The sequence below is a fragment of the Pezoporus occidentalis genome, unplaced genomic scaffold, assembly GCF_034315485.1.
Source record: "Pezoporus occidentalis ecotype Australia unplaced genomic scaffold, CSIRO_AGI_Poc_V1 ctg7, whole genome shotgun sequence".
Taxonomy (NCBI): Eukaryota; Metazoa; Chordata; class Aves; order Psittaciformes; family Psittacidae; genus Pezoporus; species Pezoporus occidentalis.
The window spans coordinates 1,248,532-1,271,098 of record NW_026916052.1 but is presented as its reverse complement, the minus strand read 5'-3'; the positions used below and the strand labels follow the sequence as shown (position 1 = coordinate 1,271,098).

At 37.4% G+C, this 22,567-nt stretch overlaps 1 protein-coding gene across 3 annotated transcripts in view; it reads left to right on the top strand.

The window, feature by feature from the left end:
- The window catches only part of DISC1 (DISC1 scaffold protein), a 202,941-nt gene that overhangs the window by 79,722 nt on the left and 100,652 nt on the right, over positions 1-22,567 (top strand). For all 3 annotated transcript variants that reach the window (XR_009969083.1, XM_062641772.1, XM_062641771.1), the window contains exons 8-9: positions 922-1,024; positions 12,278-12,466. Coding sequence is in view for 2 of the 3 variants with exons in the window: in XM_062641772.1 (XP_062497756.1) it covers positions 922-1,024; positions 12,278-12,466 (292 nt within the window). In the remaining variant the exon portion in view is untranslated. The remainder of the gene's footprint in view (positions 1-921; positions 1,025-12,277; positions 12,467-22,567) is intronic.

Here is a 22,567-nt window from a genome sequence, read left to right as displayed (position 1 = left end):
TCTTCATAACTGGCTGGTGCCGATCTTCACTATTGCTTTACTCTTGGTTCCAATGAATACAATGTTTTCTCAAGTGTCAGCTACAATTTTAAGTGTTTGATGCTTGCCTTCAGAACAAGGGATTTACCTTAGCTTGTTGAGGGATTTTCCTGTTCATTTTGCTTTCCTTCCCAAATGGTGCAGTATGGAAAAACGCTAACATTTTTGAGTGTGTGGGAGTTGTATGAATTTTGTATGCTGTGTGAAGTCCTTCTGCAGTGGTAATGTAGTCTTAAATGGGAAGTACAGAAACAGCGTAACTTCCTTTTTTATTTTTCCTCCCATCTCTCGATGTTTCTTAATACCAGTCCTGATTCATTGCTGAAAAAACTTGCAGTTAAAAAGATAAAAAAAGAGAGAGCAAGAAAGTCATAAACCTGAGCCCCAGTCAGCTGTGTCTCCTGGTTGTGAAACAAAGTATAGTATTGTCCTGGTTTAGCTTTATTCATTGTCTGTGTAGAGCATTAATTCTGGCTGTTCTGCCTGTTTTCAGTTAAGATGAGCAGTACTCTATTTTTTTTTTATAAGAATTACTGTACATTCTGTGCTACGGCATCTTAAACTCCATATGCTGGCTTATTTGTAAGATGGCCTTTCTTCTATGTGCAGTCTCAGTATCTAGTAATGATACATGTCCTTTCTCATGCAGGTAGCTAATACTAGTACTTTTCCCTATTTTTATGATAGAATGTGCGACGAAGCCTGGAAATTTTGATTCATGTTGGGTATTTCTGTAAAAACATCACTTTTTATTAAGCTTCTCTACCTTGCTGTATGATGTTCTGTTGTGTCTGTAAACCAAGAACATTTGAAGCCCTATTTAAATTGCCTTATATTTTACAGTGAATCAATTGTATATCATGGCTGTCTGCCTTGATCTAGGTTTGCACGAGTCAGAAACTCTGCAGTACTTTGAGGAGGAAGGTGAGTGATATTGAGACTCAACTACCAGCTCTACTTGAAGCAAAAATGCTGGCTGTTTCAGGTAAGTTTTAAGTAATGAAAAAGACTAACACTGATGAGTGATGTGTTAGAGCACTTGCTGAGCTTTTAATGTCTGAGACTTCCTAGGAAAGTTGATGTTCCCGTATGTAGATCCCTTGAAGTTATGGCAAGTCTGGGTAACCAGGATGTCTCCTGTGTTGTGTAAGGTGTTTCAGGCCCCTCTATGTGGTTGGGAAATACTGGTAAAGAGGATGCTGTGTGGTAGGTATTGAACATGCAAAGAACATATTTTTCCATAGGTGAAATTGGTAAGGAATTATCAATAGCTGTTCCTGGACCTGACAAGTTATATGCCTATATAACTTTATATACTAGCTAACAGCATAAATTGACAGGAAAGGCATGATAATTCCAGTTGTGGCTTTAAATGACACTTTTAAATGGAATACAATAATTGGCACCTTCTGCTGTTCAGATCATTAAACAACTAATGCTGGCAGCAAAAGAGCAATTTGGCCTGTGGAGCACTTGTGCCTGTTATTTACAACCAGTAAAACACTGAGATGTGATTAGAGAGCCTGATATGTAACAGCTTTACATACCATTTGTTTGTGATTACTGCACTGTTTTTGAATGAAAGAAGGCAAAGCGCAGTTCTGTCTCCTAAGTTTGAAGAGGTGGGTTTTCTGTTCTATTTCAATTCAGCATATTGTTTGCAGGTGTGTAAGTAGGTGTCTCTGCTAGACACCTGCCTCAGAGAGGAAACTGAGTAGGGGTGAAAATTCCTTGTACCCGAGTACAAGGAACTTTCCAGTGTTACACCAAGTAAAGAAAGGCTAGAGGGTTTTAATACATGTCGAGGTGACATATTGTAGCTATGTGTTGGTGATTTACCTTCTCAATTAGATACAAGAATCTAGCACTGGCACACACGGATTTTTTAAAGATGAATCCCTGTGCAGTGTTACATGGTTTGTTTGCCAGAAGTGGATAACACCAGGCTTGAGCAAAGTCCTAAAGGAGATTAAGGACCAGCTCTTGTATTGGTGCTCAGCATGTTCATTTTCCTTGTTTCTAATAACAACTTTCTGAAATAGAAACTCTATTTCTCTGTGTCCAACTTTGAGAGGTGGGCTGAACAATCATCCTTCTCTGCCTGTGGGCTGTTTGAATGTAGGTAATTTTCTTGCTTTCAGAAACAGGGTCAAAGTTTTCCACAATCATTTTATGACTTTCTTGAGAACAAAATATCCCATAGACTGGACGTGCAACTGCTTCATGCTGGCAGCAGGAAGCAGTTGGCCAGAAAATATGTACCTCAGAAGCTTTGGCAGAGTAAATGACAACTTGAAGATGATCTTCAAAACATTCATAACTCTTTTATACTTTTTAGATGTTAAAAGAGGTTTCTTATTTCAGGGATGAATTCAAAAGACAGTTTAATGCTGATGTTTCCATAAACTGCACAGCACTGGGACTATGATTGCCTTTCTATGCATTTTTAAGAAGTGTCAGTGTGATTTCTTAATACTGATGATAAGCATTGTTCCTTTGTCTTTCTTTTTAATTTTTTTTTATTTCTTTTAAATTCTTACCCTGGAAAACTCTCACGTCAGGGAATTCTAATGACTGTGGTACAATCCTAAGTTGTTATAAGGCAAAATTCTGGAGGGAGCTGGCTAAAAATCACGGACAAAAGGTAGTATGGGGACAGTGGATACTGTAATTCCTTTCTCTTGCCATAAGATATGGATGCGTTTATTTGATGTGATGGCTCTTGTTTATGTTACATGAAGAATAGTGTGCAGAGGATATGGGGGAAATATGGGAATAAAAAAAATTAGCTCTCTGAAGACCTGAAAGGAAAAAAAAAAAAAATCGGGGGGGGACTGGGGGGGTAGGGAGGAAGGGAAATATTTTAGTCTATATTTTAGTCTTAAAGCATGAAATGATAAAATCAGAAATTCAGGGTGCAGAATTAATTGCAGTGTGCAGAGAAGCAAGTCAGGAAGAAAAGATTTTATAAATGCAGAAGAGGAAAGAGGAAGAAAGAGATAAAAATAGCCCCTTTTTTTTTCTTTTTTTTTAACTTAATAGGGCAAAAACAGTGAGCGGTGGATAATATAGAGAAAGCTGAATTATTCAGTTTCTGTATATTCCTGTATTAGGCATAAACGAATGACATTTCTTAAATAAGGCATAGTTAAGAAGTAGGTCTTAACCTTTTAAGAACTGCTTAAGTTTTAAACAAGATACTTTACCTATGTATACCCTGAACTGTCAGGCAGCTGTTAATGAATACCTTGAGTATATTAAATCATTATAAGGTGGGAGAATCATCAATTGGGTAATACACAATTATTTAGGGACAGTTTTGGAGTAGCATGAAATACAGAGGGAATTATAGTGTATATATTAAATATGCAGTAACAATAAGGTTTGGTCATAGAGGTTTTAATTTAGTCTGGACGCATGAGGAAGGGATAAATATCTGTTATTTCCGCTTTTATATCTAGCGGTTAGATCATTCATGCTAACAGTTACATCAAACAACAGTACCGATGGATACTGAGATCAACTCTAAACAGCTGTTTCATCACTTTTCTTTAACATAGCATTTTTCTTGAGGAAGCAGTTAGAATTCAGTGATTTTGGAACAGTGTCAAAGGAGAAAGGTAACTGAATGCAGTTGCACACATCTGTATTAGTGTATCATAAAAGTTAAGTTAGGTATAAGGATGCTGGGGAGGGACTCTTCTTTAGGGACTGTAGTGATAGGACAAGGGGTAACGGGTTAAAACTTAAACAAGGGAAGTTTAGATTGGATATAAGGAAGAAATTCTTTACTGTTAGGGTGGTGAGGCACTGGAATGGGTTGCCCAGGGAGGTTGTGAATGCTCCATCCCTGGTGGTGTTCAAGGCCAGGTTGGACAAAGCCTTGGGTGACACGGTTTAGTTTGAGGTGTCCCTGCCCATGGCAGGGGTCTTGGAACTAGATGATCTTAAGGTCCTTTCCAGCCCTAACTATTCTATGATTCTATGAGCTTAAGAATATAGTTGTTAAGTGGTACATGCATACTCGGAGCTTACATGCAATGACTTAATGATGTGATGACTTGGAAAGCATGATAATATAACTCGTCCTCTAATAGCTACCTTGATAGCTTCAGGGCAGTGTTTATATTCTATGTGAACTGTACTTCCTATACCAAACACACTTTTACAGTACTGGTGTCCTTGCACCAGAAAATTAAGAATATAACTGATTTTTTTTTTTCTTTTTTTGTGAGGAAAATACTACAATTAATGCAATGTAAGTATAACAGTTCTGTTAGTTCTGTCAATACAATACCTTTAATTTTAAGACTATAATAATACTGTAAAGATATAAGAGATGATGCTACATGTGTGAATGTCTCTTCTCCCTGTTATTTTGTCCTTGGAAGAAGCATAAAGCTCAATTTGGAGGAGAAAGAAACTTTGTGAATCTTTTGATTACTGAAAGCCATTGAATAAATACGGTCATTAAATCACAGTGAGATTTTGGGGGGAGAGAGAAGCAGCACGTATTCAAATGTTCAAGAAGTATTTTTGTCAACGGTTACAATTCGGATCCTTTATATCAACAACTCCCTTACTTCTGCAGGCATTTGCCTGTTGTGATAACTGACTTTCAGTTAATACTCCTGAGATGCTAGTCCAGAATTTTTTTCAAACATAATTAGTAGAATCTTATAATATTGTTCATGGTTTTTAAGTCTGTAGCTTCAGCTAATTATAGCTAACAAGTGCTCCTGATTGCCTGAGATGTTACTGTTGACATACACATTTGTAAATACTTATCGATGAAATGTTATGATTTAGCATCTAGTAGGGTTGTTTTTTATTAAAACAAAACACCTTAATGTCAGCACTTAAAAACCTGCATGTGATATTGTAACAGTTGCTTCTTGCAGTAGTTGTTAATATGCTCATAAGAATTCTGTCATTAGTTACGGGAAGAGCACAACACATAATGCTCTGTTCTTTGTTAGCATTGTGTGTCTATTGAGTGTGAAATGTTTTGGGGGAATAAATTGCAGATGAAATAATCCTAAACCAGTAAGAAAATTTAGATAGGATGGTATGCTAAAAGAGTGGGTATGTAACTGTAGAAATATTACTAAAATTTATTTACCTACTTTGGGCTGTTTTGCAGGAGAGCAAATTGTATATGAGAAATTGTGTGTTTCTCATTTTTCCTTAGAAAATGATTTGGGAATAGGAGAAAGTTTGTAAGCTAAAATGAATTTTTAGTTGTCATTTCATGTTTCCTATATTTGAATAATAAAAGAGGTTGTCTGATACGTTTTTACAGTGTCTTCGTAGATCTATGTGAATTTTTTCCTCTTGAGAATGCATAATAGCATTGGACTACATAGGCAGAAAGTGGCTAGCAGGGAGCTAAGCAGGCATGAATGAAATGCTGAGTTTGTTATGTAGTTATCTGAGATGCATGTCATTAACTTTCCTTATGTCTTTGCAAACACAAATTATATCCAAATAGAGAAGTTACAATGAGGTGACTTGTAAGTAGTTAAAAAGAAATTTAAAACATTCTTGATCTTAAAACCCTCTATACTGGTGAGAGGTTGTGTGTCATCATCCTGTGATTAGCGCTATCTCTATTTCATTAAATACCTGCAAGAGGGATCTTCTTGGAAATGCTGTTGTGGGATGATTGCAGTGGTACAACAAAAAGAGTTTTTTCCTTGTGTTAGTGTAGAAGTATAAATAGTATGACATGAATACTAGGTACCGTATTTCCACAAAACTTAACGCTAGAACTGTTGCCTCTTTGATGCTTGTTTAGGGCAAGTTCTGCATGTCGCAGAAAAGAACTGTAACAGGAAAGTCTCCAGCCCTATGAAGGCTTAATTTTTGATGAATTGGAGTCTGAGTTCTGTGTCTTGTCAGATGACATAGCTGGGTCCGCACATGCAGATTCTTGCTGGCGGCAGTGGTGTGCGTTAATGGTTCAGAGGAATATTAAGATTAATTCTTCTTCATGCCACTATTGCAATGTCTGTCTCCAGCATACAATACTGTGTATTGGAATGTCTTCCCACAACAGTCACTTCATGCTCCGTGAAGTAAAATTTGCCACTGTGTATGGGTGCAAGTGATGCAGTTTTTGGCAAACATAACGCCAGTGAGCCCCCAGACCCAAGTCTCAGTCACACAGACCTCAGACAGCTATGCTATTTGTCTTTTTCAGCTCATTTCCAAATGAGACTGCTGGATGTTACTGGCTTTCAGTGAGCTTCAAGGCTAATTTATTGTAGCTGAAGTTCCAGCATGATACGTGACCAGACAGCAGAAAATCTTTACTTCTGTTGCAAAAGGCAGTCATGTAACAACTTACTCTTTTACTTTCCTGTTACTTAAGCTACTATGCCTGGAGCAGGAGAGAAGGTCAAGTAGTCTCTCTGGCTGTTCCGTTTCCAGGGTTTTCTGCTCAAAGGAGGAATGTTAGATGGTAAAAGCTGGAATTCTATGATTCTGTGAAGGGAAGGTGCTCTCACACCATGGAAAATGGCTGTTCTGTGATCTGGAGGGGATTCAAGAGAACCCCTGTATAGTCTGTGGAAGGGGGCAGTGATGTCCCTTTTTCCGCTGGCTGTCTGGGAGTCAAGTTAACAAACCTCAGAATCCCAGTGCATGTGCTTTTGGTGCCTAAACCTAGGTGGCATGAATACTTCTCTCTCTCATCCTTCTCTGGTTTTCTTTCTTGGCCTGGTTGGTTAAAAAGGAGTTAATGGTTTCCTGCAGCCCTCAAGATCATGGAGATCAAGTCTAGGCTGTTTCCCAACTCTCAGCATGTTCCTTCCTCTCTGCTGGTAGCAGCAATGAGTTGGAGGCCAAGGCAGGGGAGAGGGGAGATGTAAAAACCAAAGCATAAGGTGAGTGGGAGCTATGGGGTAGGGGAAGTGACGATGTAGGGAAGCTTGTGTGCTCATGTGCCTGTGCTATTGGGTGAGCCTTGGAGTCACTCTCAGTTGGGCATCCTTTATAATGTTTTAAGAAATTATACATGACTTGCAACAACCATTTATTGGCTGATGCACATAGTAAATTGCGGGGACTAATGTGCTCCTGGGCTATACTTACCAACCCAAGTGCATGCACTTGAGGGCATCTGGTGGCCTGACAGTCACCAGTAGCTATTGCTCCTTGGAACAGGTTGTGTCTCAGTCTTGCTGAATTGCTGTCTTTCAAACCTCTGCCTTTTTCTACAGCTTTTTGTGCATGTTCTCATTGATAATTTTCACGTGAGTCTGAGTTGTTATTATTGATTTGAAATTTTATTATTGCTGAGGTTTTATGCTCCCTCACTTTCTTTTTGAAGGAGTGGGAGGGAAGGTGGTGGTTCCTGGTTGCTCTATGGTGACTGGTTCAGTGTAGTAACAAGGTTTTCTGTGGCAGAGAATTCCTCCTTCAAATGTATGTCTGTGAGGTCTCTTGCCTGCTTCTAGATGGATTTTCTTACTTTACCTTTCAAGATCACATCAATCATTGAGTTGCATTGTGCTTCATGAAAGCGTTGGCACACGTTATTGCTTAAAACAGTAATTGTGATTCAGATATGCTGGAATTCTTGTGAAATGTTTCAGGAGATTGTAGGCTGTCCCTCATTTGCTCTTTGTTTTTTTTTTTTCAGAGGTGCAAACATAACGGCAGTGCTTCCAAAATCTCACATTTCTGTCATGGTTTTAGGTTTTTCTCTTTTCTTCGTGAGCAGCTGAATGATATTTATTTTCTTCATTTTTTTTTTTTTTTCTGGTGTTGGAATCAGTTTGTATTCTCATTAATCATAAGGGTAGAGGATTTTCAGCCTTGAATTCCAGTGCCATTGATAAATACCATGGCAGCAAATGCCTTAAGCTAAAATAGAAATTTTCACTTTCTTATGTATTATTAAAGGTAATGGTGTTAGACTATGAAGAATTAGTTTATAGGTAATAATAAAGAATGACCAGTCTGTTCTTTCCTATGTTCAAGCCAGTGTCCATTATGTATGCTTTTCTGTGAATGGAAAAATGTCTCCTTTGCTCACACTACATTGGATATAGTTTCAGTAGGGATGGGACTTACCACTACTTCAAGTGTAAGTAATGAAAACTAAGAGCTTATGTAATTTCTGCCATAAATACAAGAAAAAGCCTTGTGGGCCGGTAACTTTGTCTTAGGTTTTGAAGGGGAGAAATATTTAATAAAGCTTAAATGATAACATGTTTAGCTTTTACAAAATGGGACAGATTTTTAGTCAACCATATTTTTAGTCAGTTTGGTTTTGGTAAATGGTAACAACTTCATATGTTAGTTTGAGGCTACTAAATGGGCAACAATCTGGCCAATACAGTAAAACCTAACAATGAGCTATTATAATGGACTTGAGTCTGTGGCATGTAACTAGGTATAGAGAAAGTATACTTGATATGCAGAGCACTATTTAGCTATAGCCATACAAATAAAATTCTAGGAAGAGAGGAAAATAAATATGTACTTATGTTTGCAGTGAATAAAAGCAGTTATATAGCTAGTTTGTGCCTGGGGATAATTTTTTTAGTTTTCCCAGTGTGGGTTGTTTTGTTTGATTTGGCTGGTGGTTTTGGCATTCACATCAAGCCACTTACCTGATATGACCCACTGTAGAGAGTGGGTTATGAAGGATGTATATGAAGCGATAGCCCCAGAGGGTAAGATCAAGGAGGAAGTTTAAACTGGGATTTTGTTGCTGTCTTTCGAGGTAATGGTACTGTTCAGCCTCTTGAAAGTATCAAGAGGCTCAGCTCTTGAGTATCTGCTCAGCTCCTTATGACAGTGTACTACAAACATGTAATTCAACCTGGTAACAGCACTGGATACTTTGAATTAGCTGGAAAGTTAAAAATTGATTTTTCAGTGTTGTAGAAGTATAATCAGTTTGGTTGAGTTCATGTGAATGATTTCAGATTTTATTGTAATCCCATCTTTACTTCCCATGATTACCCAAGCAGTCTTGATTCCATGTATTCAAGTTGAAATGGAATAGATTTACGATTCTGATAAAGCATCAGACTTTCAATCCTGGAGGTTTATGAACAGTTTTCTGAATTTGTGGATTTCCTCATTTGGTGTACCAGTTTGTTCCCAATGTGTTTATATGAACATGTATGAAGTGGCTAAAATTGCACATTAGTAGTAAGCATCATTGTGAGACAGGATGAAGGATGGGAAAAGTAGCATTTTGCCCTTTGGTCCATTTCAAAATCCCTGTTTCTGTCTTGGTTTAGACAAAAAGCTAAGCTTTGATCTTAGGCTATTCGTTCCTTACTTTTACTGTCTCCATACAGATTTTCTGTGTGAACAGTTCCGTTAGCTTCAGTGATTTTTGAGTTTCCTGGGAAGAATTGGGACTGACTTTATTTGTATTGTATCACCCAGCTAGAACTCTCCCAGTGGTATGGCTGTATAAAACATAGCTCTGAGTGGGTGACAAAGGAACAGGTATTGTGTTCATTTAGGAAAAATAATTCTTTTATCATCAAAAGAATTTCAGCATTTTCAGGATATTAGCAGAATAAAATATTTTGACACATCTTCAGAATGTTTCTACAGCACTAAATGTGACTTTGTCTCTTAACAAATAAAAAAAGAAAAAAACAAACCTAAAAGGACATGTCTTTTAATGCTGGCAGCTAGACATTATATATTAATTTTTAAATCAACCTTCTCATGGCATTTAGAAAGCAGCTATTTTGGCTGCTATGATTGAGGTCAGGAGCTCACTCATGGCGCTTGTGGTGCATGAGTTTGTGTACACTCTTCTGAATTTTCACGGCAGACTTCCAGACACTTCTGCTGTCATGGGTAGCTGCATCAAGCACCTGTGTTTTGGATTTTGGGTATGTATCTAATGCCATTTCCTCATAGCCTCAGTTTTGATATAAAATTCCCCTCTGGGAATTAAGATCCATTTGGTATGCATAAGACTTTAATATGTAATATCGTACTACTTTTCTTGTTGACTTCTAAAATGCAAGAGCAGGTTCCAGATTCTAATGAAGAATCTCTTGCCTTCATGTTTTATTAAGGCTCTTGTGCTTTGATGCTTGAGATGAATTCAGGTGAATAAAGGTGGCATGTTGAATTGTAAGTCATGTTGCCTTAGAAGCATCTGAATCATTGCCATTTTCCCAATGATTTTTGTCTTACTTTTCTTGCTGCTGTGTTTTGCCCGCTTGGGAATGTGTGACAGATTTGGATAACAAAAATTGCACTATTGTTTCCCAGTAAATGCACTGGTAAACCATGAGATCCTATTGTTTGTAAAGCATATTTATAGTTATTTAATTGTAGAATTCTTTATAAGACAGAACTGGCAAACAGGATTTTATCTGAGAATTAGAATTGAACTCTTAAATAGAAACAAAGTGCCAGCTTTAAGTGGGGAAAAGTGGTTGGTTGAAACTACCATAGCCTTAGGACTAAACTAAAATGAAACAAAAGCTACCATACTTTGCCATGTACAGTCTTTAGATTTATCTTGTTTGATACCATTTTTCTCAAAATTCTTGGAAGTGCAGTCTCCCTTTGGCACACTTGTCTCCATACAGCCACTTCAGTTTGCAGCAGCTTCTTTCCTCCAGGAGGATGATTGTAGTTATTTGCTGGAAGTGCTTCTGTTCACTCTTACATTCTGGAGGAGTGAAGCTGCTTTCAGCAGCTGACAGTGGTTTCTGACCAGTGTAAATACTCACTCCTCTGTCCTGAAGCAACTGAGCAGCAGGCAAAACATTCCTGTTTAAGACTTTGTGACCAACACTCTTGAGACACCAGGTAAAAAGGATGTAATGCCACAGTTTAGAATACTCTAATGTGGATTTAATATTTTGGATTATGCCTCAATTTTCTAAACTATACTTTTTAATTGCTCTCTTGAGTGTAAGCAACATCTTACAATATTCCAGAAACAAAAGCCAAAGGACATCTTTGTATCTTAATAATACTAGTGGTATTATAGTTATTTCTGGAGTCTGAAGTCATTGCATGCACTTCAGAAGCCATTATATGTCTTACATGTGTGACTGAATGTGCTTTATATTTGCTTCAAGACTAAATTTTCTAAGTGCATTAATATATTATATCATACCACCAAATTCTTGCTAAGTCAGGATGATGCTAGAGTTTAGATCTTGTGCTATAGGTCTTTTATCTTGTATTGGGTAAGTCTACATGGAAATTGGTATTCTTTAAAGTGTTTTTTTTTGTTTATTTTTTCTCCACCCACTCCCCCCCCCCCAAGCAACTGAATCACTGAAAACACAGGTTCATCTGTATAAATGTAGCATTGCAACAGTTACTCTACTGCACTTTAAAAATCATTTAATAGCTGAGCATCTCAGACTGTTATTGCCTATATATACTCAAGGCTTCCCTGTGAAGTAAGGAAACATTCCTCTCAGGTTCTTGTAAAAATGGTATTCAAAAAGGTCAAGTGGGCAAACGTTGCTTGGCTATATTGCAAGCCAGTTGGGAACTGAACTTTTGACGTGGATCCCTGTCCAAAGGAGCCAGTCATTTTTAAAAAATGCAGAGCAGTGTGAGCTGGTGATACTGAGGTATTCTGCCTGTGTATGAGGTTTTATGCTTCAGGGAGAACCAGAACTGGAGAGTTGTGACTTTCAAGTATAGTCTCTCAGAAGAATATCTCCTGACAGCTTTTGCACAGGCTGCATGCCATTTAGGAAATGCTGTGTGTTGTTTCTAAGCAGTCTTCTGATTCTTATTAGGAGCAACATCATAGTGCTGCTTTGTTCAAGAAGAAATACTTCAGGTTCTAGTAGATTGGCAGCATCTATTTCAAAAGTATTGCAAGTTGAGGTGTTCTCCGAGAGAAGAAAATGGTCTGACAGATCACACTGTAGTGATCAGTGAATCACAGTATGACATTTTTTGAAGTATGGTCCCTTAGGAACAGGTTTTCTTCAAAATTGTAAATTATATCTGCAATTTGAACACAGTATTTCTGTATGTATAAGGTTAAATTTGCTACAGTCACGATTGGTTTTGTAGTATATTATTGAAATGGATGCTTGCAAAGCAGTTTTTTTTTCTTTTGCCCTTTCCCCCCTCAGATTGGTCTTTCAGTTGCTTTTGAGAATTATAGTTGCTTAATTTCCCTTGTTTGCTGTGTAACCTACTGATGTTACAAGTATCTGCTTCATTGTCTCTTTTGTGTTCCTACCCCTTATCCCCACAAAACACACAGGAAGGAACTTTGGTACTGCAAAGGACCTAACAGAAGAAATAAGATCATTAACATCAGAGAAGGAGGGGCTGGAAGGACTTCTCAATGAACTGTTGGTTCTGAGTGCCAGAAATGTCCGAAAACTAGAGAGAATCAAAGATGATTACACCAGACTGAAACAAGAGCTTGAAGAAGGAGAGACTGCCTTTGGTAAGTAGTTCACAAGCTCTTGCAGCTTTTGCTCAGTCATGAGATCCTAGATGTCTACAGGGTTTGATGAACCATCCTGAATTTCATGAAATGCACTGATCTTTCTGAGGTAAGTTTGGCCAGGACCTAGATAAGCATTATGCTGAATATGCTCTCAGCTGTTTCCCCTTGAGGTGAGAGAGTCTGAGCGGGAGAAGGGTATCCCAGCAACATACAGATTTTTGAAATCTCTTAGCCCTGTTCCCAAAAACTTTGTTTTTTAAGCCCATTTTTATAATAGTGATGATGATATTGTGCATGCATTTACATACGGAGAAACGTGGTCTTTTATGTGGAAGCAGTAGATGTGGCTGGCTGTGACAATAGCAATGTATTTAGGATATGTAACTAAATTTTTAGTGTGTATATATATATATATATAAAACACTTGGTGATGAGTCTGAATATACAAGGTGCAAGGGATGGCTGGTTCAGAAGCCAAGAGTTGTCTTTGTAAATTTAGTTTGAGTTGGGGTTTAAACAGCTTGCCAAATGCATCTCACATGTAACTGTAAGCAGGGTGCTTGGGTTGTAGTGTCATGGTGAAATTGGAGAAGTTCTCTGGAATTACTGTGAAAGCTACTGACAAATTAACAAACAGCACAGTTGTTCCTATACTTGACTTAGCCTCTTATCTGCTGTATCCTCTCCTGAAGTTAAGCAGATAAAGTGGCCTTGCTGCTTGATTAAATGAAAAGGCTGAGTAACATTTAATTGACTACAAATGTACAGTTACTATAGTTACCTCTAAACAGCTAAGTATAAATCTGAGAGCTACTTTAAAGCTTTTGTGGTTTGAAATGTCTTTCCTTTTTCCAGATCTTATAAGGTGGTTGAAGAGAGGAAAGCACCTCTGTTTTAAAATTATATGAAGTTTCTTCATAGGCAGATGGATAAGCAGAGCTATCCTAGAAGCAAAGTTTTGTAGGCACTTGGATATGTCTTACAACAATGTTTTAAAAATGCATAGAAGAATATATATATGCACACATGCTACTAGAGAAAAACTTGCTTTCTTAGAAACTAGATAAAAATTCTAAAAGAGATTCCCCAGATCAGTGCATTGTGATCCAAAGTTGCAAATACACACCAGGCAATGCTTCCTCATTGCTTGGGCTTCCAAGTGAGTTGAAGAGGGTTCTGACCTTCTAATCCACTCCTTTGTTTCTAGGACAATTAAACTTTTGATAATATGCATGTGCTTCTCATTTGTACTTTTCTGCAGCAGGTTTTTAAACAAAACCTCTGCAAGACTCTAGCTGATGTAACAGAATTGGTAGTGGTTCACAGATATTTTTTTCTTTCCATTTTGCATATATGTAGCTGGAATGAGGTGTCTTCTTGGCCTGACCTCTGCTGTCCTAGAGTTTATGGCAGTAAATTGCAAAATACTGTGTTTACTACATGGATTATTCTTTTAATTTATTGTGATTCTGTAGGCGCAAGGAGAAACTTATCCTTGTGTAAAATAAAACTATCAAGCAGATACTAGTCAGAGACACAAATGAAAATCTGAGATCTTTCTTTTTCCTCATCTCTGCCCTCCTTGTGTGTTGTCTGCACCGTTTTCTCCTTTAACAAATGAAAACTCACGTAGGTTTGAGAGCACTAGTATGAGTTTGGTAACAACACATTTAACTGAACGTAAGCCTTCTGGTACACTCTGGAAAACAGTATCTAGATTATATCTCAAAGACAGTATCCACCCTTATGAACCAGTTGTTATTTTGTAAAGTACTTTTATATTTGGAGAAAAAAGCATGAACAATTGGAATACGATTTTGTTACCATTCGTTTTGGCTGTTGTTTAAAAGAACTGTAGATAATTGTGTTGGCTTTGTCTGCACTGTGAAAGGTGAAATTTGAGTCAGGGTGGCCAAGCTGACTTAATGCACGTCCTCAGGCTTTGTGGTTCATTTACACAAGTAAAATCTGTGTTGCTGTTGAGAAGGGTGGTTTTGCCTTTTACTTGTGTTTCTTCCCCATCCTGTATGCCAGCGCAGCCCAGAAGCCTGCTACAACGTGGGCATCAGTGCCCCCGTGAGACCCACTAGTGCCTGGTGGGAGGTCCAACATCAGCACAAGGGATACAGCAGGGGCATGGGGCTTGTGATGCAGGGTGTGCTGACCCCTTGGTTTTGGGGATAGTGTGATTTTGGGAGAGTGTAGTCTCACAGAAAAATGATTTCTGTTCTTTGAGCTACTAGTGCAGCATGTGCTCAGCTGCTCTGTGCCATGGGTAAAATTAGAATGAGTGGTACCATTGCTTGGTGAAGCCCGTTCTTGGTTAGTTTGACTTCTCCTTCTTATAGTTAGAAGCCAGTGAGAGAAATCCGTTCTCCACCTAATTCTACTAGCTGAGGATGTTACTGTCCTCTGGCTTTTCTTTCTAGCTGCCTGCACAGATTTCATTAGGGAACCCTTCAGGCTATGTGAACTTAAACAGCAAAACCAATCTGGGCTAGGCTGGCTGATCTGTGTCCTGGTGTGCAGTAGGGATGTACCTGTGATTCCTCTTCGCTACACAGCTGTGCTATGCTTTGGCTCAACACAATGAAATAGGTGTCTGTCTGTAACTAAACATAGGTTACTCAAAGTAATGCAAAGAAAGTGGTCTCTTGGTCTCCTCGTTTTGAAGGCAAATGAATGCTAGTTTAAGTAAGTCAGTTGGTTTAAATGTCTTTTGCTGTAGAAAGGAGATGCTTCGTTTTTCTTTGGGAGCAGTAATCAGATCAACTGGAGCTGTTGTTTCCTCTCATTCTTGCTTTTGTATTATTTCCAGGGCATAATATTCTACTTCTTCTGCATCGGGAGCCCTCCCTTTTTTTTAATAGAACCTTAAAACCTTCTGTGCAGGTATTGCTCCTACACATGGCTGTTTCTCATCTGGCACTTGAACTGTTATCTTTTGTGCCTGTGAACTTCTTGAAAACTTTTTTTTATATATATATATATTTTTTTTTTTTTTTTACTGAAGGTAATACTGCTTTGTCTGGAAAACATTGAAATGCTGAAATGTGTGTGTATGTTTGTCTTTCTCTTGTGTATAAATTGGTAACCTATTTTTTTACTTCATTAATAATTGTTGATTTCTCACAGTAATGCAGATATAAGGAAGCAGACGTCAAGGGAAGAGACTTAATCACACAATAATCAGAGCTGGAATTTTAAGTAGGACACATCATTAGCATGTTAATGAATTTTCTCACTCTATGCCAGCTGCCCAAGTATAAAAGATATTGCAGATGCAGTGCAAAAATCAGGCCTGGCTTACTGCGCTGAGGGCTGTCAGTACTACCTATAATGGAGATTTGACAAAAATCCTTTCATATTTTTAGAGATACTCAAAAATGTTTTCCCTATTGGATAACAGAAGCATTGACAAGTAACACCACGTATGAGCATTTTAGGAAGAATAGTATTAATTTGCCCTTTAGACACTTTCTTCTGGGGACATCAGAACAGTTGGTAGAAAGTGGTGAACTGTTACAGCCATTTTACAGATAGGAGAGCCAGAGACTCGGAGGTCATGCAGTTTTACCTGGAATGGCGATGAAACAGTTTCCCAGTTGATGCTGCAGCATCAGTCATGATTGAATTAATGACTTGCAGTAAACAGATTTGAAATCAAGTGATACTCTGTGTGAGCTTTGCATTCTTCTATACTGCAGGTATTTCTATAGCTTAAGACATACAAAGTTTATGGGAAAAATCACCGAAGGTCTGAGCTTTTCTGTTGAGCAGACCCGCCTTACAAAATTGGAAGGTCCTGTTATGGCAAGGAAAAGAACTGCTTTGCAGCCCGAACCAACAAAACCCATGTTCCAGACAAGTGAAGCTTAATTACTTGCCTGTCTGCCAAAACTGCTGGATTCTGCTTATAAATTCTGGCTTGGATTGATTCACATTTGTAACCCAGGAAATGAAACCTACCCTCTTGGTTTCCTCATTACCAGTACTGACAGGCAAGTTTTCCTGCCTTATTTGGTGAATTCCTTTTCTGGCTGCACTCAGCTGTTTTCTGCCTCTACTTTACACTTTTGGGAACGCATTTCCTTGTAAATAATGTATCTGTGCACAGAACTGTGGTGGGGGGACAGTATTTTGCTATCTAATTGCTAGGCTGTGCTTGCCAAGTCATCTTAAGTAGAATTTCTATACTGAATTAATTTCTAGAGGAAATACAAAATAAAGGCTAACCCACACATCAAAATAGCTTTTTTAACCCTTTTTTAAACCATAGTTTGGAGGTTGGTATTTCAGTCTGTACTGCTCAACTGTCATTTCACATAATTGAGGTTTATAACCTTAGAAACTGGTTGTGTAAGTTCTAAAGCTCTTACCAGCCTGCTTGTAGAGTGAAGCTTTCTGGGATTGAACAGATACATTTATTGAATAATGAATTAGATGGAGCAGAGGTTTTTTTTTTTTCCTAGGATGCTGGAATTTTCTTTCACGCTCAGATTTTTTTTCTCCTGTTCAATCGCACACTCTGTGAGCTTGCACAAAATACCTCATAGCTTTCTGTCCTCTAACAGAAGAGAAACCTATTTGAATCTATTTTTTAATTTGCCTTTTTTTTTTAAAAAAAAAGATGTTTTAACTTGGCTACTTATGAATAAAAATGTTAAGAATGTACTTCAAAAAATAGCAAAAGTTCTCATAGTCTTTTTATAGTCATTGTTTAAAAAGCTGTGTATTTGGCTCTTGTGGAGGATGTAATTAAGTAGTCTAAAGCTTAATATCAGGTGGACAGCAGAAATCACTAGTGGTGCTGCTTAAAGCAATATTGGCTTTGCATATGGGAATATTTGTGAAAGGTAGGCTCTGTACTGCATATGCAATTATATAGAATGTGACTTACCAAACTGTTAATGACTGTTTAATGCAAAGTGTTTTTATTCTCTTTCAAAAATACTTTATTCTGGCAGATTTAATGCTCAAAGTCTTATAATAGTATGTGCTTCCCACTGGGAACTCTTTTTTTTTTTTTTTTTTTTTTTAGTTTAATAATTTGGCTTTTTACTAAAAGCCATTCTACAAAAGCATGTGTATTTTTCTTTATAACTGATTTTTGTAATGCTTTTTGAAAATGTATGAAGATTATTAAAAACATTATACTGCTTATCATTACTTTAAAAAAAACCTGAAACATTTCAGTATCTGCCTATGAAATGAGAAAAAACTTAATTCCATGTTTTGCTTACTGATTTTTCAGGTGGTGTTTTTAATTTTGTTCCTCAGTGCTGGTTTTTCTGCATCAAATAGGTTTTCCATATTGTTTCCACAGTTCATCCTGTGTGTAAGTGATTATCTGATTCCAAACTGAAAAGCTAAACCTTTTGGTTGCTTCTGTTTAAATAAATCATTAAAGGAGAGCCATGCAATGTGTAACAGATGGGCTTCCATGAGGAGAAAGCTGTTTGCAGTCTCATTGTGTGTCCACTTCTAATTTGTGCAAGGTCATTATGTTCTGCATGTCATACCTATATGAATTATATAGCTTGTTATTCAAGTGAATGGTGAAATGGAATGGCTTATTGCTTTTGCCTATAGCCATCTCTGTCTAAACGGCGATCTTGTCAGATTTAGCCAGCATTCACCCCATTTAGCTTTCACCAAAAAGTATAAAAGCCTTGGTGATGATGCAGGGATAGGACTGGCACTGCAGCTGGTAGCATCCTTTATTCTCGGCTGACATTCACCTGGTACTCCAAAATAGTGCTGAGCAGCCCTCTGTCAGGCAACATGTAAAAGCCAGGTCCACGTAAGAAGAGAAAAGGAAAAAAGAAAACAACAAACCCAAAAAGCCTAACCTTGCAGAGCTCCTTTTGTGTTGTCATGGCCAAATACAGCATGAGTAATTGCACTCTGCTCATCAGTATTCTCTCTGCTGTTTCTTTTGAAAAATTGGTATTTCTGCATTTGCTTGGACTTGTACTGTTATGCATATTATATGCTTATCTGCTTTTCATTGTGAGCATGATTCTCATTTTCTTCAGTCAGTTTTAAAGCACTTGGGATCTTTCAGGTTAAGTATACCCATATACATCTTTTTGTCTTACAATTTTGTGATGGTAGTCATTGCATTTTGAGTTGTTGCCCAGCTTTGAGGATTAAATTCAGATGAATGGTTTTCATTCCATATCAGACTTCCACAAAAATTTATATAAAATAAGTAAAATAATTCTTTTAGTAATATCATCTCTGTTAAATAATACTTAATTGTAAGTAATTGAGGGCTTTTTGTGTTATGGAATTGCTTTTTTTGATAACTATTATCTGTAGAATTTAGAAATATATAATGATTAAGTTCTGCTAAGCTCTTCCTGAAATTAAAACTTTTAATGCATTTGTATTTTAGACATTGATTTTTGTCAGGATTGAAAAGATTGGAAACCAGTCTGGTTTAGGATAATTGCTTGCTATATGTCTTGAGTCACTTATAATGTGTTTTTTATAATGGTGATTATAAAGGTCATCTTGTCTGCTGTTGTTCATTTAAATATGTAAAATACTTCATAATTTTCACTTGGAGGATAGTGGTTTAGTTTGTATAAATGCAATGGAGGTATTAAATTTAATCTGACCATTCTGTATAATTAGATGCAAATATCTGTAATTCAGGAAACACGAAATACATGTTCAGGCACCTTGAACTGACACAGGAGCTTGGTTCAAAGCCCACTGATATCTATGGGGGTCTTCTGATTAGGCCGTTTCTCTGTTGCTGCCCAGAGTTGAGCTTCTTTTCTCTCTCTTCTGAGATCTGATGGTATTAACTTTATTGAAATGTTTAATATATCTGTGTTATACTCTTTCTCTGTAGGTAGCAGCGTGACCTAATTACACACAGAATAACAGCTCATCAAACAACCTGGTATTTTTTCTAGTTGTAGAGGTGGTTATATACCAGGTACAAGAAATAAAGCTTGGTCAGAAGTTTTGAGCTGTCTCTTATCAGGGAAAATGATGATCTCTTTAACCAGGATAATCAATAGACAGGAAGGCTTTCTAAGTTGTAGCGCTGCAGAAATATAAAGTGGCTCTCCTGGAATCGTGGAAGTGCAACCTGATGTTGAAAAGTGTTACTGAACAGCCTTCTGCTGCAATGAGAGATGGTTAACCTCAACCCACAGTGGAATGTGCATACTTTAGTGTGCTGGTGTACATACAAACAAGCACGCAGAAAGTCTTGATGGTATGCCAGGCAACTTTTTCCTCTTTACCTGGAATGCTATTGCCAGCTATATACACAGTGCATTAAAGTTTTGAGGTGTCTGTAAATATCAAATTATTCCTAGTTTGCTGTCTTGTGCTCTAGGCTTCTGCATTACTTCTCTTAGTTGAGCTGCTCCAGCTGATTGAGTTGCAATCGTATGAAGCAACATAGATTAATGAATCTGGAATAAATTTGGAAGTGTATGCCACCAATTTTAACCATTCTTCATTAGATTCCAATTCTGCAGCTGCATCTTCTGTGGTACTGGGCTGATTGAACTGCTCCCTATTTTTTTTTTGATTTTTTTTTTTTTTTTATGCCTATGTTTTTTTTTTTTTCAGGACAAAAGAGGTGCTAAGATGCCAAAAAAAAAAAAAAAGCGTCTTTGCACCAGCCAGATGAACAGATTCCTGTGCAACTACTTTTGCATGACACTAGCCGTGGTGATCTCCAACAGACCTTCTTTAACGTTTACCACTTCTGGAGTTTGAGCAGATAGTATTGTCATGCTACTGAACTCTCTGATTTATTTCGTTGTGAAGCTCTCATTTTCCTGATGGTGTAGAGCTGTCATTCCTGTACATTCTATTAAGAGAATTACAGTTTAAGCAGAAAGGTAAAGTTGTGTCTGACTGAAGCTGCTTGGAGGCAGGCAGAAAGGTGAAGTGTGTCCGAGGATGATGGGGTGCTCAGAAGAGAACTAAGAAAACTGCTGATGTATGTAGTTACACTTAACAGATAGAATGGCATTACTTTTCAAAGCAAGGTAAATACTGCTTTCCTTGTCTCACAGGTGAGGTAACTGGAGGTACACTCAGGTAACTGGTTTTGAGGTTCAGTTCATTTAGCCATTTTGTATACCTATGGACTGTATGTATTTGGTCTGGACCTGTTGGATGGGATTATGGCATGTATTTGAAATCTTGATCTTGAAACATGGTTAAAAGTATGAAACCAGTGTTTGACCTGTTAAAGACCCAAAGCCTTATTGAAAAAGTGGGTAAACAGTTGGCCTGGTGTTGCTAACATGCATATATTTTGAGGTCCCCAAAATGGGCAAAGGGCTCTTCAGGATTCTTTGCCTCATGGACTTTCTTTTTGAGGATGAGTATAGAGATTGATTGGATATTTAAGGAATAGTGTCACTTTGTTTTCAAGTAGCACTTCAGTGAAGCCAATTTCAGGCAGTTATCCTTCCAAAGATTCAGCCTTTCTGCAGATTGAAGGTAAAAATAGTGCAGCATTTTACATTCAGTTAATGTTTTGGATTTTATTTATTTTTTTCACTGTAAGCAAGAAAATGTTGGCTTGGGTCATCTGGGATCACTGATGTAAAATTGATGTCCTAGGACAAGGTTATACTGCTGCAGAACCAGAGAGTGAACATATTGTTTAACTTTTTAGTTATGGGTTATGTTTTCACGTGTATGTATTTTAATGCAAAATCTAGCACAGTAATACATTTCCACCCGGAAGTTTTCATTCAGGAGTTTTGGCAGTGTTCTTGAGTTGCAGCATACAAGTCTAATTCTGTGCTTGCATAAATGCATGCAATTTGTAAAGAACTGTACCTCCTTACATTGATGGTAAATTTCTGTCTGACTGAATGAAAACTCGGATAATTTTCTGAGACATTATCTTTTATCTTTGCTTTGATATCAACTCGCAATATTTAGATATGGCCTCTAGGAGTACGAACATCTAAACAAAAGAAACCCTTGAGTTACCATTACCTTGGGAATACAGCATGTCCCTCATGAAATACAGGTTGTTTTTTGTTTTTTGTTTGTTCCAGATTTTGTTCCTACTGATTGTCAGATGCAGGCTCTTTCTGCCTCATTCTGTCTTGCTCTTAATTGGCTCAAAGTTTTCTTTGAGGTATTTGCAAATACAGTAATAAAGATGTGAGCTAAATGAAGGTTTCTGTAATTAAGGTACTGTAAAATAGGAATATTATTATCCTTTACTGACTTTTTACTTAATAATTATACACTTAAAATGAATTAAATGGCTATCTGCTGTATAGTTTGTTACTTGAACAACCGAAGGGTTCCAAGAATGCTGCAGGCTTTATACCAACAGATATAGAGAAGTATAACCAAATCTGGAGTAATGGAAAGATGGAGAAGGCATAGTATCTGTTGATTAAAAACGGAATAAAAACACTGAATTTGTAATCCTCCCTAGAACAGCTGGTTTTTATCCCCCAAATTATTTTAATACTACATGTGTTATGCTAAAAAAGGCTTTATTGTAGAAAACCTCTTCCAATTCACATCTTTCACCAAGATACACAAGTGGAAATACAGAAACTTTAAATGGAAGAGAGAGATATTATTTGTTCTGGCTGTGATTCCCCAGAGAGAATATTTATAATTTACAATTCTTGCTCTTTATTCTCTAAGCTTTTTGTCCTTTCTGTACTTCTATTAAATCCTAACTGATTACTGTGAGATGATGGAAATATTATTATTTAGAGCAGAGTTAAGTACCTTGTATCTCCTGTTCAGAAATTTAAAGCTTTCATCACATAAATTTCGTCCTCCCTCTATCCTTGGAGACATAAACCAGAGTAAGTGGCAGAAAACCAAGGAATTGCTAATGCCTGGAGTCAGGAGCTAGAATTTGGTACCCTTAAGTTTGATTTCTCTTCTTATTAGAGAAGGAAGAGAGTTTGCTCATGTTTCAGTTGACTTGTGCCACAGTTTCCTTGTATGAGGACTTGAGGTAATGACTGTTTCTGTTACAATTAATTATGTTGTGAGGTCTGTGGTCTGCAGACTCAAGCACAGGAGGTGGTAGTAGGAGGCTATAGTATAAGACCAGCGATTTTGCCACCA